Source organism: Periophthalmus magnuspinnatus, chromosome 13 (genome assembly GCF_009829125.3).
Source record: "Periophthalmus magnuspinnatus isolate fPerMag1 chromosome 13, fPerMag1.2.pri, whole genome shotgun sequence".
Taxonomy (NCBI): domain Eukaryota; kingdom Metazoa; phylum Chordata; class Actinopteri; order Gobiiformes; family Gobiidae; genus Periophthalmus; species Periophthalmus magnuspinnatus.
Genome location: NC_047138.1, coordinates 20476840 through 20497359, shown reverse-complemented (window position 1 = coordinate 20497359; position 20520 = coordinate 20476840). Strand labels below are relative to the sequence as shown.

Here is a 20520-nt window from a genome sequence, read left to right as displayed (position 1 = left end):
TTTACATAATACCCCCTTTTTAAGTGAAAACACTGTGAGATTTGAATATCACACACCTCTGAATGAAGGCCTTTCTGTGTGGAGTTTTTCATGTTTCTCCCCGTGCCTGGATGGGTTTCCTCTGGGTACTCCGGTTTCCCCCATGAACCAAAACATGAACGCCCTTCGAGACAACTGTTGTTGTGATTTTGGGCGTTACAAAAATAAATGAATTGAATTAAATTGAATTGAATGTAACCGTGTTGATTATTCAAAATATCATAATCTTATTTTCATAAATTTCCACTCCATATTTACATAGATCTCTCTCTCTTTTGTCCTCTCACTGCACATATACAGGTCTGTGTGTTTCCCTGCTGCAGAAGCGGATTCACACACACACACACACACACACACACATACACACACACACACTCACACACAGCCTCAGGATCCTCGGGGGACAGGGGAGATCAGGGCAGGACACAGAGACTGATAGTCCGGACTGGAGTGATTAAAACCTCCCCTTTAGATTACAGCCGAGGTCCCAGAGCAGAGAGCGCTGCAGGACTGGGACCAGACAAGTCTATTCTGATCATGCTGGTTTTACAGTGAACGTACAAAGTGGATAGTGCAATTACTTTTCACAGCTGCCATCCTCTCATATCTATCTCAGTGTACATTTTATATAGTTTCTGTGCCGTTTTAAAGGAACTATATGCGTCCTTTAAGTTAAAAAAAAAAAAATCGTATGATTATGACTGAACCTATGTGTCCAGATCCTTAACCTGCAGATAGAGACTCATACAAGTGTGTCTCATTCTCTGTATATGGACAGGCCTCATGTTCAGAACCTCCAGAATTCACTCACTGAGCTGCAGAGGCTCAACAGGCTTAACATAATAATACTCATTTGGACAACTAATTTTACAGCCCTGTCTAAGAGCAGAGCCATGTTTCCCACAGGCCAGTCCCCCCTCACTGCTGCTGACTGGACTAATGCCTGTTAATCTGAGCTATGAAAATGACTTATCCGCACATTTACATTCCCCATTTGTTTGGCGAGACTTTAACACCACATGTTTGCCTGTGCCATCACTCACCATGGCTCCCAGGACTCGGGGTCACATTGGCCCCTGTCATACATCAACCCACTAATGGCTCTATTAACAAGCGCTCCCCGGGCCAATAATGAAAAACGCCTATTGTTTAGCGCAAATATGCATGCTAATCAGCTAGCTAAATCATTCATAACATTAACTTTGAACGACATTGCCTTATAGCTAGCTCACCGCCACATGCTAGAAGCACTGATGACCGCTCAGCTGGATGTAATTGAACAGCAGTAAGACCAACTGTCTGTATGAAACACATCTGATGTATAATTTGACGTTTTGTGTCATTGGTTTTACATAAACAAATAATAATAGTTTATTTATACGAAACAAACCCATATTTAAAGGCCCTATATCACACATAAGTGACTTAAAGCCATGTTAAAATGCTGTTACCTCCTAAAAAACATACCTTGAGTTGTCTCATTGTTTCATTCACACATGTTTGAGTAACCCTTTATTATTAGTCTGTCGGAGTTTACAAACACAGTGGAGCACTTCTTGTCTTGCCACATGACTGTGTGAGAGAGAAACTAAATATGCAGGGTCTGTGTGTTAAACGTGTGTGAAAGAATGAAACAAAACAAAACTGCACGTATGTTTGTGATGAGGAAACTGGATTATAGTATAGATCAGTAAATAACATTATATAGGCCGCTTAAAGCCCCATATGTAACTTTCTATCCAAAAAATATGCTAAAATAAAAGCATATTGGTTGTGTTAGCGCAGATATCCATGCTAATCAGCTAGCTAAGTCATTCATAATATTAACTTTGAACAACATTGCATTTCCGCTAGCTCGTCGCAACGCGCTAGCACCGCTTACCTGGATGTAATTGAACGGCTGATGCTTTCGGGTAATCTGTATCGCGGGAGCGAGGTTCACCCGGAGGAGTCATTCATCTTGTCCGCCGCAGAGGGATGAGAGCAGATTTGAACGCTGACGGCTGCCATTTTGGACAGTGTGGGGTGAGGGAGGGGACGGATGGTGGAGAAGAGTAATTGACCTGTCATGATTCCATCGATGTTTGCCCGCTCCCTGCCCGCTCTCCGCCCGACACAACACAAATGAGGAAACAGCATCTTAAAGCATTGTTTTGGGATGTTATTTATTCGGGGGTGCGGGGTCACTGCAGAGGAGGGAGGGTTACTGAGAGATGGTTTGGTGAGACAGGGCAGCAGACAGAGCTTGGATAAAGGGTTACTGATGTCTTTTCTGTGTTGAAGACTGAATGTGGCCAAATAACTGGTTTTACAGAGATGTTGGATGTAATTTCCGGTGTTTGACAGTCCTGTATGGGGCCATGGCTTGTGGGGCATTTGATTTTGTCTGTGGGTTGTACTTTTTGTACAACCCACAGACTTTAAGTACTTTTTGTACTTAAAGGTACCTACACTCTGTCAGTTTGAACACACCCTCACATTCAAGGTTTTTGTACTTCTACAATGTTATATAGATACAGAAGATATCAACTTTATGAACCAATATAAATGGAATTATGTAATAAAGAAAAAAAAAAAGTCAAAGTATCCACCCTTTGCTTTGTGGACAGCTGAAAACCTTTGTCCTTCTCTCAGTGAGCTTCATGGTGAAGTCTCCTGAAATGGTTTTCACTTCACAGCTGTGCCGCCTCAGGATCAAGAAATAACAGAAGTGCAAAAGGGTTCAAAGCAAAATCTAAAACAAGTTGTGAGTTATTTTGAGTGTATTTTTTGTTCACTACATTCACGTGACATTCATAATTTTGATGCTTCAGTGAGAATCCACAGTGTGAATCATGGAAGTAAAGAAGAAACAGAAATGGAAAAATGTTTTGGTCTTGTAAATGTAGAAGTGGGTAGAGTAGCCAAGCAGTTGTACTAATGCAAGACCGTTCCTTCAGAAAATATATTTTTCAAGTCGATGTACAAAGTAGTGGTCCAAGAAACTACTTAAGTAAGGTGTACAAATATATTTTGGGAAAATACTACTCAAGTAAGAGTAACCTAAAGAGTAACTGTCAGGACATAACATCTCATTTTAATTTTGAAATTAATATTAATTAAATTAATTTGAAGGACAAAATAAATGATGCACAAAATCTGTTATTTTCAAACAGACACAAAAATGAGCCAAACTAAATCATATCTGAAGGAGCTGCAATGAACACAAATGTTAAAGTCAACTGGGCAAAACAACGCTGTAGGAGTGAAGATGTTTCACTGCTCATCCAAGCCACTTCTTTAGTTCTGGTCAGATTGCTGGTGGACACTACCTTATATCCATCTGAAGGGAGGCGCTAACTACACTAAAACTGTAAATAGCTATTGTCTGCAGTTTCAGCCTTAATGGCCTCCATTCAACCTTTAATGGCTGTACTGGCTCACACTATTACTTTCTTTGTTTCCTTTGTTTGTTTGGGTCTGAGGATTGAGTTATAGATTGGTAAGAGATGATGGCCCCCATTCCTGTGTAAGGAAGGATTGTTTTTCCTAACAAAAAATAGCTTCTTTAACTCCCCTATCAAACCATTTCTTTTCTCTGGCTAAGATCTGTACCTCACTATTTTCAAAGGAGTGGTTGGTGGCTTTGAGATGTGCATGGTGGACTGGGGTCCAGAGAAGCTCTCGCTGTTTTCAGAGAGTTCAAACCTACAAACAATTTAAGACAGAAACTGGTTCACCCAAAGGACAAAACCCCGAGCCATAAACAAAGTAATGTGGTCTACTTCAGTGGTCCCCAACCTTTTTATCACCGCGGACCGGCCAACGCTTGAAAATTTTACCGTGGACCGGGTTTTTTTTTTTTTTTTTTACTCATTTTGCTAATTTGTGGGTTAAAAACCCCTTCGTATTCCGGGTCATTTTGGTGAAATTGCCTTTGTTCTGTCCTCTCCAAATTAAAATAATCACCATTATTGAACCCTCAGTAGTAACTGCACTAGTTTGGGGTCTTTGTAAAGGTAACACCCTATAATTTTACCCACAGGTGTCAGAATCACTGTAAGTTTGTCTGCTGAGCATTTATACACTTTGGAACACACATTAATTGTGAAAATGAAGGTGTAGAAAGCTGCAGTAGGTAGCTGGGGCCAAAAATACACTATATCTCAACTGACAAGATTGTTGACCACTTACATTTCAAATCTGAGGTCAATACCTATAAAAATGAGAGTTTTGCAATCATTTTATCATGAGTAAGTCCAGGCCTCTCCAAACCTATCCGAATGAAGACATTTGGAGAACGTTTGGAAAAAGTGCAATACCTTTTGACTGTTTCAACCCACAGACATCAGTGAGGCTCTACTGAAAACTCACACTGAGAGGAATCTGTGTCTGCACACCCAGTTGCTCTATTACTGTACATTTATATATCATATCAAAACACAATATAAAATGTATATTTGTATATAAAATATAGTCAAAACAAGTGGTATGGGTCAAAATAAATATATATTTACAAACCACACACTGCAAACAGTGAACAAACACACACACACTTCAAACTGTAAACAAACACACACTGGAAACTAAGAACACACTGTACATGATTGTACAGTGAGACAGTCATTCTGCAACAGTGGCTCAGTGGTTAGAGCTTTCGAGTCCCACTCGGACCAATTTCTGTGATTGTGTCCTTAGGCAAGACACTTCACCCAAGTGGTGTGTGTGTGATGATTGGTGGTGGTCGGGGGGCACAGATTGGCATTAGCTAATGCTAATGATTACACATGATACACATTTGCCCCACAATTAAGTTAATAGTAGAATAAACCACGCTCACCGATCAGGAACATCCAGTCCATCAAAACATAAGGTCCCTCTGCTCCTGAGTCCACCATGAGATCTTCACGAACCGCTCCGGGTCCGAGATGCCTCTAGTTTAACTTGTACAAACATCCACAGTGTCCACGGTCGCGTACTTCCTTTGTTTTGTCCGTTTCGTCATGTTTAAAACGCAAAACTGCTTCGTAAAATTACGCAATACACGCGCGTAATTTTACACGTGGATCTTTATATCCAGTCTCGTCTTTTTACACGGGCGGGCTGTCGGAACGCTAAGTGGTTAAGTTGTCGGTGCTCAAGTGACGGAAATGTAACCAAGAGAACCCGGTCATTTTTCAAAATAAAAGATTTTTCAAAATAAACAATTGTTCAGACTCAGATAATAAATACAACGGAAATAATTAATTTTTTCTTGGACGGCCGGTGGCCCGGTACCAATTGATCCAGGGACCGGTACTGGTCCATGGCCCGGTGGTTGGGGACCACTGGTCTACTCCATTTAGTGTAATGAAGAGTGCAGGGAGTGTTACATTGGAGAAACAAAACTGCCACTCCATAAGAAAATGTACCAACACCGGCAGATTTATTTTTTTCAGCTTTTACTATGGATCAGATCTGGCCGACTGAGGGATTACACAGACAAGTCACTTTAGACTTACTCATAGTGGGAAGAGGAACCACAACTTTTACTCAAGTAACAGTACTGGTGCACTGTTAAATATGTTACTCAAGTAGGAGTAAAAGTATGGAGTATGGAGAGAAAAATCAGTACAATTTTGTGAAAACTTTACTCAAGTAAATGTAAATGGAGATACAATATATGACTGAGAACATAGAGACAGGGTGAGGAGCTCAGTCACACCTGAGGAGCTGAGTAGAGCCAGTTGAGGTGGCTCCAGCTGAAGTGGCTCCAGTTGAGGTGGCTCTACTGAGGTGGCTGCAGCTCTGGCATCTGTTCCCACTGGAAGGAGGAGATCCAGGACACGGTGGAGGGACTATGTGTCTCGACTGACCTTGGGACACCTCGGGATCTCCCTGGAAGAACTGGAGGAAGTGTCTGGGGTGTGGGAAGTATGGGCTTCCCTGCTGAAACTGCTGCCTCTACGACCCGCCCCAGATAAAGAGGAAGAAAACAGATAAATAACAAGCTATAAGCTAATGGTTAGAATGTGTGATTGCATCATATTAATATGCCATGTGGTTATACAGCTATCTACATGTTTGACAAATTTTTGTGTCATTGATTTTACATAAAGAAGCAATAATGTTTTATTTATACTAAACATTTACAAAGCCATGTTTATTTCTTTATCCATGAATGAAACTTCAACTATTTATTAGGGCCCAAGGGGTAATTCTTCCACAGTGATAACAAACACTACATAAAGCTCTAAGACACAAAAACAAGAATAAAAGGCACACAGGGCTGCTCAGTGATGCAAACATTATAAGATTATAATATGGATCAGAACTGACATCACAATTTTGTCTATACTGTCCAAACCTGTAGAAAAAGTATGTATATTTGTAAAGTTATTGCCTTTTGTGGGTGCACATATCACTGTACAGAACGGACTGAATTGTATTTTTAAATTGAATAAACTAATATTATTTTCCATTCACTGGAATTAATTGCACAAGATCAATGAAACAACACAGAAAAGAAGCAATAAAACCATTCAAAACAACATTACAGATATAATACAACATTTGCACTTACCCACCAGAACTTTTCCAAAATAGCTTTATCCCCAAATCCAGGGTGATATGTTACAGCACATCTTAGTTCCAGCAGCTCCTTAAGCTTAAGCCGGACTCTCTCCATTCTCCATACCTCCCCTGTCTCCTAGTAATACCTCCATCTGCGATCGATGAGAGCCGTCCATCTGTTTGTCCGCTCCCTCATGCTTCCTCTAAAACTACAGTTTATTCCATTTTTCTGTCTCTTCATCCCCGTAAGCCATTGCCCTGTGCCCACCCAGCCTCCTCCCAGTCTTATAGGGGAGGTAGAACACATCGCATGGATCAATATGACTCCTCTCTCTGCAAATCCTCCAGCAGAGAGATGATTCATGTTTTTATAATTTGGACTTGGTTTGGTGGGCACTATACTTATGGTCTTTATTTATCAGAGTTACGTGACAGTTTGTGAAGTAAAAGATAGTAAAGATGCTGTACCTAATTTTTACCATCTTAAAAACATTTAAAAAAAATCTTCATTTACCTTATGCATTCTGACTCAAACATCCTAATTACTCACTTATGCTTATGACTTATGAGTACTTTTCAGAACTCTCATAGGCTAAAGCGTAGTTGTGCGGTCATGGTAAACCTAACAACAAATAGCATGCTAATGTGCACTTCCCAATTTTCTGACAATAAAACCCTAGCTAATTAGATGCAGACAGCACACATAGGACTTACTTTGACCTCAAGAGCTGCTTATGCAATATATCTGTACTGGGACAAATGAGAAACATTTTGCTCAAATGCGTGGGCCCTTTAAGCAGTGAAAGAAAAAGATTTCATCAGAAGAGAAGTGAGGTCACATAGTTGCCAGATCTCTCCCTATCATATTTTTGGATAAACAAATATTCTTTTGAGGTTGAAGTATTAGACAAATGACTATAGATTTGCACACAAAGTGCAGAAATATCACACATACTGTTTATATTTTTTGGACATTTTGTTTTCATTTTTGTTTCTATTCTAATTTCTAACCAGCACTTTTGACAGTGTTTTTTTAAACAATATTCTCTGCTGCATATTTTCAAGAGCATTGTTTTATAGCAAAAAGTTTTTGGTGGTGGATGGAGTGGTTGGTTTCATCATTGTTAGTGATGATATCAGACCAGGCCATTTCAGCACAAGTCTCTTAAAAAACAGGACTCAGTGTTGTTTATTGTGACTATTAACCCATTACCTTCCTCTGTCTCATCTGTGTCCAGCCCCCAGTGCCCCTCCTCAGCAGGTCACCGTCCTGACCGTGGGCAGTCAGAACAGCACCTCCATCAGCATCTCCTGGGACCCCCCTCCTCCGGACCACCAGAATGGCATCATCCAGGAGTACAAGGTGGCTCTCTCGGTCTTCTCAGTCTTTTTAATGAAATCTCATTCAAATGTAGTCCCCTAAAAATTATGTGTTTGATTGAATAGAAAAACAATGCATAAAAATTGTTACGCTTAAGTGCTTTGATAAAAAATGTTTTTATTTATTAAAATGTCATTCATTCCCCAGTATTTTTGCCAAAAATAGACTAAAACAAAAGCATCTTGTTGTCATTTTGGTTGTATTCATTTTAAAATCACAGGAAAAAGCAAAAAACAAACAAACAAACTAACAAGCAAAAAAAAAAAAAACATGCATCCTTACCGTGAGCAGGCTTGCATCTCCACAAAGTTAACTCTTATTTGGCCTCTTTGTTTCCATGGAAATGTTGTTCCATTGGCTACAATACACCACAGTATGGATAAAAGCTCATCTATCTCCTTGAAAAATGTTCCTAAGTATCGTTTTACTTTTCTATTTCCATGGAATCATGCTGTTGACTTTCCACCCCCAGAAAGTTACATACTATCACTTTATTACAGCAAAAAATTTCAGCCATCACTGATAATTTTTTACTCTTTTTATTTATTTTTTGAACTATACTTTGAAAAAAAACAAAAAAAACAACAAAAAAACCCAAAATGACCAAAGCCACCGATCCCACATTAACCCTTTCCCCTCCGTGTGCCTGCTGTAGATCTGGTGCCTGGGCAACGAGACGCGCTTTCACGTGAACAAGACTGTCGACGCCGCCATCCGCTCGGTGGTGGTGGGCGGGCTGCAGATGGGCGTGGTCTACACGGTGGAGGTGGCAGCCAGCACCAGTGCAGGGGTGGGGGTGAGGAGTGAGGGCCAGACCATCTTCATAGGTAAGGTCAATGGATACTAATGGCCAATCATACCGATGTTCAGAATCCCAGAGCTCTGACGATATTTTTGAAACAATATGTAGGGCCAATTTGATAATTTCCCCCAAAAATATATGCTTTGAAATTACAACTAACATAAATATTATCTATACTTTTACTGCTGTTCATAATTAAACTATGATGAGGAAAAATAAAATCTAAATTATTTTTTAGACATCCATAACCCTGCTTTTTATGACTAACCCATAATGAAGCAGTGTCATCTCCTTTTGTGCTATGCCAAGTGTTAAAATAAAGCTTTATGTGGCAGTTGGAGGTAAACTGGAGATTAAATATATATCAGCAAACAGATATATCACTCTCTGTCTAGTTTTTATAAGCTAATGTCAGAAAAGCATTTTATAAATCAAATGCATTATTATTGCTAACTCTGAGCTACACTAACATATAATGGCATGCTATGTAACTTTTGAAGGTCCTTCTTGTCTCCATGGAGATATTGTGAAGTTGCTTGAAATTGTCTGCAATAGGGCATTAAATGTCTGTACAGTATATCTAGGAGACAATTATGTGACACTACCAGACCAAGGATGTTTTGGCAATATAGCACATATAAAAAAAAGTCAAGGCAAAAACAGCATAGCAACAGCAAATATGTAATAAACTTTTACATAACTGGTTTGAATGTGCTTATTTAAAGCCACAGTACTTGATTTTGACTTCTTTTCAAAAAGGTAAAAAACAGAACTAGTTCATTTTTTAACGGTTTGCAGTGGTCCAAAGTTATTTCTCACTTACCTTACGCATTCAGAACATCCTAATTATGATCATTATGAGTTTATAAGGACTTTTCACAGCTCTCAGAGAACAGTGTGGAGTTTTGCCGTTATTGTGAAGCTAACAACAACAACTAGCATGCTAATGCATACATCCTGATTCTCGCAGAACAAAACACTTTATATTTAGATGCAGACAGCACACAGTGGGCTTATTTTGACCTCAAGAGCTGCTTACACAATATATCTGTACTGGGACAAGACACATTTTTCTTAAATACATGGGAAAAAGTCGGGAACCTTTAATGATTGGGGACAAAGGAATGATTATAAAATAGTTTTCTCACAAATTACTGTATTATACTATGTTATGCATTTTTTTTCTTAATACTTTTATTGTTTTATTAATTTTATTTGTATTTATTCATTTTTCTTTCTTTATTTTAATGAGTCTATTGATGTCTGTTGATCTTTTGCTGCTCAGTGAGATTCTAACCCAGCTCAGTGTGTGGAGTTATGGAGCACATGTCATTTTCACAAACACTATTTAGATGTGTGTTTCCTCAGTCTGATGTATGACTGTGGCGTCGGCCGCAGCCTGATTTGACCCAGAACGGATGGTTTGGCCTGCAGCGCGTTCTTATTTCCCCCGTGTCCCATAATCCATCTGAGGCAGGCCCTGGCTCTGCGGCGGCCATGTTTGTGGATGTGGAGAGAGGGGAAAGGCGGGAGGAAGGAGGGGAGAGAGAGTGTATTGTATGATGGCTGTATGATGGCTTAAGAGGTGATTGGTGGATAGGCAAATATAGCAGATTGTGATTGGACAGTGGCAGACAGATAGGAGGTAGGGAGGTAGGGATTACCTGGTTTAATGAACTCCCCAATAGTGCTGTAGTCCACTAAAGACATGTTCTGTGCAGTGATTAGTCACAGCACAGCGTAGCACTGGCCAAAGTATCAAAATAATTAATTTAAAAGAACAAATTCATGCAGAAATGTACTACTAAACAGTACATTTATGTGTAAAGAAACATAAATAAATTTATAATTTGCTTTCAAAACTTATTTTATGGCTTTTCCTTTCTTCAGTGGTCCATATAAATCTTTATAATACAAATACAATAATTAGTCAACAACAAAAAAAAAATCTTGGTCAACCAATGACCTACAGCTCTACTCACCAAACCTCAGTGCAGTACAAATGCCGAGATAGATGGAGAAGACTGCATTGGGGAGGGCATCTGGATTGAAACATAATGCCAAACTAATATTCAGATACAGATTTCAGAAACCAATTTTCAGATTCACATAATTTTGAAAGAAAAGGTTAAACTATAGTAAACAATTAACCACTTTTATTGAATCAAAGTTGAGTGGGGAAAGTACGCATCTTGTAGTATACCTTTAACAAAATGGGTAGAACGTGTAAAATTCCCAACCAATCTGATTAAAAGCATACCAGCATAACACATCCAGAAACACAGAATGCACATCAGATTTAGCTAGTTTAGTCATTCCAGGAACCAACTATGGACATCAGCCTATGTATTTCTAGCAGTTTAAATTAGAATTGTTTAGATGTCTTATAAATGTCTAAAAAACCTTAGGTGCCATTAAATTTGTCAGTACAAAATGCCAGCAGAGGTCACAAGAACTGCATCTGTTGGTCTATTTGCAAATGAAGTATGCACAAAACTAAAAACAATGGTAGCTATTGTCAAAATGGCTTAACATAATAATATAAGTCATTTGAGCAAAGCAATGATTAAAACTGGTGAAAGTGTACTGACTTAAAAAAATATTGAGGAGCAGTAATTAAATTGGTTGAGGATACAACAGATATATAAAAGTCAGTTTAGCAGAAAATAGACACTTTAAACTGTAATAAATAACAACAGCATTAACATGAAATCAAGGTTTATTAGAAAAACCGGGCAACTTGTATGATTCCTTTAATAGTATTGGGACGCAATGTAAAATTTGACTAATTAAAACAGTATAAATATATGCAAGGACCATTTAACGCATCAAGTTTAGCTAGCTCAGTGGTAGAAAGTAACTAAATATTAATACTGGTGTACTTGTATGAGTAATCTGAGTATAATTCTAGTCATGTAACTGTATTTGGTTACATTTAAAATGATATGAATTGTTCAGTTTTGTTTAAATCCCAGTCATGCCAATGCAGTTTTGTATAAATGACTGATCTAAAATAGCATAAACCCTTTTGGAGTACTATTTTCATGCATACTTTTTACGTTTATTTATAATTTTGACATCAGTACTTGTAATGGAGTAAATTTTTAGCCAAGTAACTGTACTTTCCACAAATTTTCTGTGCTTTTTCAACCACTACTTACCCGGATTCCTTTGCTGTACTATGTTAATTGACTACAGCCTTGGCGTGCAGATGAGTGGTTTCAGAAAGGGCGTATCTCCCTCTATACAAATGATATACAACATGGAGGGCTAGGATTATGGTTGGTGTGCGCACTGCATATAAAGTCTGTTTTGATGAACTTTACGGCTGTTTTTCATTTAGCATGGGAGTGTGGGAGCAGACAGTGTGGTTAGCTGATATAAAGCGCATGTGGATCAATACAGGGCCAGAGTCTTCATCTAAAATGTTGTGTTTTTCAGCAGTAAACAGAGAGGACGGGAGCGTAGAAAACAAGTGGAGGTTTTCCGAGGAGAGGTGGTAGAATGTAGACCTCTGGAGTGTGGATTTGAGTACAGCAGACTTGTTTTGGTTGATAGATTTTTGACTTTTGCAATAAAACATGTTTGTGGAATCAGACACGTGTCCATAGAGGGATGAGTCAAGAGCAAAGCAATGGACTTTACCAGCAATAAGAGCTTAGTTTTGTTTATATTGTATGTATTGATTATTTATTTTATTTATGTATCCTTTCTTTCCCATTTTGGATTGGTGGTGTAAATAAATTAAAAAAATACAAAAATATATAGGACAGCAATAGCATGGTAATAAGTTGGACACATCAAAGGTGTAACTGTAATAATTCCACCTTAAATCAGGGTAATTGAGTTAATCTTAAACCTAAAATGTTCCATCCTATAATACTGACATAATTCCACTGGGGCTGTTAAGTTGTTTAGACGATTAATCATTTGATGAAGTCTTAGTCGATATAAATTTGTATTAGTCAACCAGTTATTTTAGATTCAGAGATGTGGAATAAGATATATGAAGAGTGATTATATGTAAAAAGGCAGCCCTTTTTACATATAATGACACAATTTCTGATACTGTTCTGTATAAAAAATGTTGTTTTTGGGATATATACATAGTCAGATCATAGATACTGAAAAGTTTTCCAGAACTTTTGCCACACCCCCGTTTTAGTCGACTAACTGATTGCCAGGAGATGTCTTTAGATGACCAAACAATTTTTGGCTTCTATTGACTACACTTCTACCATTGAAAAGTCAACATCAGGTAAATGCTGTTACGTTCAACATCATTCATATTTCATTAATCCAAAGTCGTCTTCTCTGGCCACTTAAAAATGCTCTGCTCACATTTTGCCCAAATTGTTGCATCACAGGTAGCAATCCGGACTTCTTCTGCACAGTGTTTAAGCCCATAAACTATCACCGAACTCATTCTGTGGTCAAACTGTGTTCAAACAAACGTATAGCTCTATTAGCATAGTATTCACATTGTCTAAGGGCTTCATTTGCTTATTTTCTGATCGGTCATTTCCGTTGCTGACAGCAGAATTAGCTCCAGTGCATAATTCCCTCATTAGAAACAGAGGGGTAGTTTAGAAAGAGTGTTTTCCAAATGCAGACATTATTTTAAGTTGGAAAATGTCATGGTGTCCAAAAGCCAAGACTTCCTTCCTTTTCATGACCGATGTCTTGTGTTACCTCAGGTAAAGAGTCCAGGGATGTGTTCATCCATGGTAACCGCAACAACAGCATCACAGAGCAGATCACAGACGTCGTGAAGCAGCCGGCATTCATTGCGGGCATCGGAGGGGCGTGCTGGGTCATCCTCATGGGATTCAGCATCTGGCTCTACTGGAGGAGGAAGAAGAGGAAGGGCATGAGCAACTATGCAGGTCAGACTAACCAGCCTGTATTTTTTCAATTATTTTCAATTTAAAATGATAGTATGTCAATTTCTGTACATGGAAAGTCAACTGATATTGATGGACATTGTAAATTAAAACCAACAGAGATAGAGGGGTTTTATGCATTATGAGTTACATACTATGGTTTTAAAAGTCATCAAAGAAATCTGCTGATAGTATAATCTAGCAGTAAATACACTGTGCCAGTATCATGATTTGGAAGGGCATTTGATATATATATATATATATATATATATATATATATATATATATATATATATATATATATATATATATATATATATATCAAATGTTGTTTCAAACAACATTTTAACTTGTCTTTAGAGTAGGCAGTGGAGCTCAACGTTGGGTATGGATTTCTATGCTGGGAATAATATTGCAATTTTATTTATTATATTTACATTGGCCTTTAAAATAAATAAATAAATAAATAAATAAATAAATAAATAAATAAATAAATAAATAAATAAATAAATAAATAAATAAATAAATAAATAAATAATAATAATAATAATAATAATAATAATAATAATAATAATAATAATAATAATTATTATTATTATTATTATTATTATTATTATTGTCAATAATAATAATAATAATAATAATAATAATAATAATAATAATAATAATAATAATAATACATGTACAATAATACATTCATGAATAAATAAGGGTAACACATGATTAAATACAATTTTCTTTCCTTTTTGTATTTAATCATGGAATGGAAAAAAAATATTAGTACATAAATACAACTAGATATATTTTCAAATATAGATGCCAAAAGAAACAAGAGCAGTATACGCTTGAATTTTTGAGATTTGAACCAGGAAGCTCCCCATTTGGTAATCAGTTACTTACCCCCCTGCCCCACTGTTTATCAATTACTTTAAAATTATAATTAAAATAGCACAAAATATGGACACAATATTTGCATTCAAAGCTCTGTGACTCTCTCACTATCTACGTGGGAGTCTACACCAAACACTGGTTAAACAGCTGCTCCTGTCAACTCCTGTCTGTGTGAGTAGATTCAGGAGGGTTGGAGCTCTTCGACTGCTCTGCCCACACTGTTGGAAGATCCCCGGGCACCGGACTCTCCCAATGGTCAGTGAATGCAGTGCTGGCCAGGATCTCCGGATGGTCAGCAAATGCGCTATTTGCCTACTCCTCCCACACATACTGACCCTGGCTTATGTGAAAGTGACCTCAGTGAGCTCACAAGTTCACCAGTCCAGATGTCAAACAAGGCTAGCAAATCAGCATGTTCCAGGGTTATGCCAGTGTGTTTTGGTTTTACTGTTTCCAAAACTGTATAGTTTTGTTCCAAAAGTCTATATCTTATAATAGTTTAATGGCTTTGAATATTTTCATTTCCTTTTTTTGCACTTACAGGGCATATGGTTCATTGTTTTAAAACATTAATGGTATTCATAATAGATCAACAACAGACATCATGCAGGTTTAGAAAAAAAGAAAAGAAAGAAAAAAAAATCAAATATTGCCTTGTGGACCAAGTTTTAAGAGAAGTGATCAGAGGACTAAAGTTATTGACAAGATGTTTTTATTTGTCTGCGCTTTGCATTAATATTATTTTGTGTCTCAGCTTTGCACCTTTGAATTGTCTGTCCCCTGCACTGTTCCTCCCCCTGCACACTACCCCGTGCTCCTCCTCCTCTGTAAGGCCCATCTGTACAGCCCTCCTGTGCAGCTCCTCCGTGGGGCTCACCTGTTCTCCTCACCTGTGCAGCCCTCATGTGCAGCTCCTCCATGGGGCTCTCCTATCCTCCTCACCTGTACAGCCCTCCTGTGCAGCTCCTCCATGAGGCTCACCCATATGGCCCTCCTGTGCAGCTCCACTGTGGGGCTCCCCTGTCCTCCTCATCTGTGCAGCCCTCATGTGCAGCTCCTCCGTGGGGCTCACCTGTCCTCCTCACGTGTACTGCCCTCCTGTACAGCTCCTCCATGAGGCTCACCTATATGGCCCTCCTGTACAACTCCTCCGTGGGGCTCGCCTGTCCTCCTCACCTGTGCAGCCCTCCTGCGCAGCTCCCCCCGTGGGGCTCGCCTGTCCTCCTGACCTGTGCAGCCCTCCTGTGCTGCTCCTCTGTGGGGCTTGCCCATTCTCACCTGTACAGCCCTCCTGTGCAGCTCCTCCGTGGGACTCACCTGTAGTCCTCACCTGTACAGCCTTCCCGTGCAGCTCCTCCGTGGGGCTTGCCTGTATTCCTCACCTGTACAGCCTTCCTGTGCAGCTCCTCTGTGGGGCTTGCCTGTACTCCTCACCTGTACAGCCTTCCTGTGCAGCACCTCCGTGGGGCTTACCTATTCTCCCCTCTGGCTTGCGCACTCCTCTAACTCTGCACTTTTCTGTCTTCTTGTTTTGCAGTCCAGTCCTTCACGTTCACCCCTGCAGGTACTGTTCATTTGACCTGCCTCCTCGCTTTTACCCATCTGTAGACCCCATCCCACTCCGTTCACACAGTCTTTTGTAGTGTGTCATGTGTATAGCAAAAAATCATGAAAATTGCTATAGCAATGCTCGATAAACATGCATAGTGTTGTCTTCAATTCTTTCTCATGATTCTCAAAGCATGATCTAGATTTATGACAATCTCAGTCTTAATTATGTAGTTATTCAATGCATTTGTGATATTTTTGTAGATCTATTTGTCAATACACAAAACATGTTAGTATTATTAGCAACATACCATGAAGCATCATATTATTAGCAATGTACGATCAAGCATTGTATTATTAGCAGTTTACTAGCTAGCATTGTAATATTAGTAATGTACATGGATAATTATGTTTGCTATTATTATTATTATTATTATTATTATTATTATTATTATTATTATTATTATTATTATTATTATTATTATTATTATTATATTATATTATATTATTATTATTATTATTATTAGTAGTAGTAGTAGTAGTAGTAGTAGTAGTAGTAATAGTAGTAGTAGTAGTAGTAGTAGTAGTAGTAGTAGTGGTAGTAGAGCACCTGTCAATAATTTGTTGAATTTTTCATTATAGATGCCACTATTGTACTAATAATAATAATAATGGAGGGCCACCAATTTGTTTCCACAGAGATATTTTTGCTTTGCCAAGAATGTTCCACAGTATGGCATTAAACATATCTATTTCATTGATTTATTTCATTGTAATTTAGCCTGGTGATGCCCCTGCTTGTCAAAGATGTATACATTTCAGGCAGTACTGTGAAATATTCCAATCAAAGCAATAAGATCCATATGAATACTAGCAGGTCCCATATCCTACTCAAAGAAAGTTACACAGTGGATCTTTATATAATGTAACTATTACACGTGCATGCAGCTTATATGAAATGTGACTCGCCATGCTTATTAAACGGCTATTGATAGTAGTAGTAGCAACATTAGTTACTCTACTAAAACACCACCTTTTCAATGGTGATGTTATTGCTTATAGCATTTAACTGATATGTTCATGCAATGCCTTGGAACACTCCAATCAAAGCAATAAAATCCATATGGGGACTAGCAGGTCCCATACCCTACTCAAAGAAAGTTCCACAGTGTATCTTCATATAATTAAGTCCATGCAAAGTCAAGTAGACTATTACATTTGCACAGATATGAAATATGACTCCAAACATGTCTCTCCATTTGAACATAACCAGTGTGTAGTTTACAGTCCTCCCTCACAGCAGCAGCTTATTAAACAGGATTCAGCACCAGCGCTTATCTCCAGCGTTTTAGCTAGCAGCGTGTCCGTCCAACTAGCTTCAAAGTGCTTCACCATGTGCTAGTGTGGAGATATGGACTTCAGAGGGGCCACAGCGGAGAGCCCTACCCCACAAAATGTGCTCCATGGGGGCTGGAGCTGGGCAGATACTGGGAACAAAGACAGAGCATGTTAGCTACAGTTCAGCAAAAGGCTAAAATGCACCCGCAGCTGTTTTGCTATTGTTTTGGTATTATTTTATGATAAATTGCGGTGATGGTTTAATTTGGCTAACAGTGCATTTAGCTGTTAGCATTACAAATCATGTGTTTGATACAGAGAATAATCCATCTTTAAACAGTGGGACCTGATCATTCTTAGCCTATTGTTTTAAGCGGTATTCATATTTTTTTTTATCAAAATTTACTTATTATCTGAGTTTATTGGCCCAGTTTTCTGCAATAATTATGTTTTTATTAATTAATTAGAGATACAATATTAAATACTACTACTACTACTAGTACTACTACTAAAAAAAACCCAACAACTTACATATAATCTGCCACAATGGTGGAAAATCCATTATGACCCATGTAATCTCTTTGGTGTAAAGATATTTCAGACATTTCCACTCCACTCACAGCTTATTTATATTCTAACTGGGAACTGTACTGTGTCTAATGGCAAAGCAAGCCATGGCAAGTCTATTTGTATAGCACAAAGTAATTCAAAGTGCTTTACAGAATAAGAAAGTCTTCAAAATCGCAATAAAACAAATGAAAACATAAATAATCATAATGTATCATCATAAGAGATCCCCTAGTCTTCTCCTGTCATAATCTTGCTACACAAAAATATGGACTCAAACAGACAGTTAAAGTCCCTGCATGTGCGCACAGATGATTCCCTCACTCTGCTCTTGTCTGCTCTGTGCAGAGTGTGTGGAGGGTTTTGTCCCATATCCTGCTGCTTCCCCAATGTTCCTCCATGTTCCTCTCCACAGGCGTAATGTTGCCTTGTCATCATGGGCCCCTGCTCTGCTAGGTCACACATGCTTTTCATTCACATCACTTAGTAAAATACAATTTTTTATCCACATATAAAAATATTGTGTTTCCTACAATGCTTTATAATAACATTCTACACCTTAAAATAAGTTCAAATTGGCAAACAACGTGCATAACAACAACAGTGTCTTGAGTGTCTTGCCCAATGACACAATGACAGTGAGGTTTGAATTGGCTACTGTCTAGTCCAGACCTATGCATTTTGCTTATGAGCATTTGTTACACCAGTGATCGTTTTGGTCTGGCCCTCATGCTTGTATACAACCCACTCCTGCTCTAGCATTCTGTAACTATTCCTGTAGTCTGCCACCAGCTTGTCCCCATAGAGATGTTACTGCTTTGACTGGAATGTTTCATGGTGTGGCATTAAACATATGTATCAATTTATTACAAAAAAAATTAAAGAATAAAGTACATTCTTACTGTGACTTTAATCTCCTTTCTGAGCTATATGGTAAGTTGGTGTGGAGACAAGCAGGTGGTGGACCCTTTCCCAGAAAAGTTACATAGTGTACCTTTAAATAAATATGATCTGAATTCATTTTTTTTCTCCCATGTACATTCCCTCTCTCTCCCATACTCTCACCCCCTCTCTATCATCTCTGCATGATGTACGAGCCCGTCTCCGTAGCATTAAATAACTCACATGATATTAAAAGTCCTAAAATGGCCATCCATATAAAAATCATGACCGAAATAATACTAGATTGTCCAAATTTCCAATAACTTACAATTGGAAACCTTGAATTAGGAGTCCTGACACCCTCTGCTGACAACAGGAGGGAGTGGAGCAGTGTGAAATGAAAATTAGCAGCATGGCTATTGCAGTTAATGAAAAGATATCAAAACAATTGTGAATTCACATACAGGTTCTTTTACATCAGTTAAGTAGTAATTTGTGGGAAAAGAAAGGAAAGTACAAAAATACACAAAGTAGCGGTGAGTTATACAACCTCTATGTCATCAACATTAGAAAACTCTATCCAAACGAGGAACATAATCTGTCTCCTGTAACATTCATGAAACATTGTCCAGAGCTTAACATGTATTTTTCTCCATTGTAGCTGGAGCATACTGCAGCGTGTAATATGTGATATATACATGGCATGTCTACACTGTTCTATATAGACTGGTTTAACATGTGGGATTTTGTTTGTCGCTTATGATTGCAGTAACATTCCAAAGAGTGGATGGAGGTCTCATGAGCAACGGGAGGTGAGTTCTGCACCATCATTCTTCATATTGTATTCTATTGAAAACATCATATAGGTACATGGGTCAGAGTTTTCTATATGGTATCATTCTTGATATATCACGGAACCACTGAATAATTCACATGTGCATAAGGAAGCAACTGCCAGGGACAAACTATTTTATCTAATCAGAGACACTGTGACGTGGTTCATCATGAGACAACTGAGGAACTAAGTGGGCGGAGCTAACAGTACTTTCTGAAACATGCTATTCAGTCACGGGTCAGCATTACGCACGTGACCTTGGGGACACATTTTTACCATGTTACAATGCTTCTCCCTAGCTTACGCGGAGTTGTATTTCAATTGATCCATGCATTTGAGTAAACCTGGTGTATTAGTTTGTCTACATCTCCAAAGCTCAAAATGCTCTGTTCCACCTTGTGATGTCATAAAGTAGTAGTTTTCAATTTAATAGCTACCTTTTAACTTTGGTTCCGTAGCAGCAATTCCAGGGCTGAAATTATCCAAATGATTCTAGTGAAGGTGTATGGAGTTTAAAAACACAATGGGGCACTTCCTGTATTACCACATGACATCACAAGGTGCAACAGAGTATTTTCGGTTTGAGAGAAGACTCAGCCTAAATATGCAGGGTTTGTGTTTTAAACATGAACACAACTCCAGGTGTGTTTGTGATGAGGAAACAACATTATGACAAAGATCAGAAAATTATGTACTATGCAATCACTATGCTCATCAGAAGAATCGCAGTGAGATATTTTTTCCTAAATCGTGCAGCTCTTCTCTAGGTCGTATGTGTAGGATTTTTTAAAATGAGGAATTCAAACCCGTGGAGGTATAGCAT

General features: G+C 38.4%; 1 protein-coding gene across 1 annotated transcript in view; it reads left to right on the top strand.

Annotated features, from left to right (window-relative positions):
- robo2 (roundabout, axon guidance receptor, homolog 2 (Drosophila)) overlaps positions 1 to 20520 on the top strand; it is a 368275-nt gene that overhangs the window by 298718 nt on the left and 49037 nt on the right. The window contains exons 16-19 of the mRNA XM_055226050.1: positions 7809 to 7933; positions 8607 to 8778; positions 13451 to 13639; positions 19632 to 19674. Of these exons, the coding sequence (XP_055082025.1) occupies positions 7809 to 7933; positions 8607 to 8778; positions 13451 to 13639; positions 19632 to 19674 (529 nt within the window). The remainder of the gene's footprint in view (positions 1 to 7808; positions 7934 to 8606; positions 8779 to 13450; positions 13640 to 19631; positions 19675 to 20520) is intronic.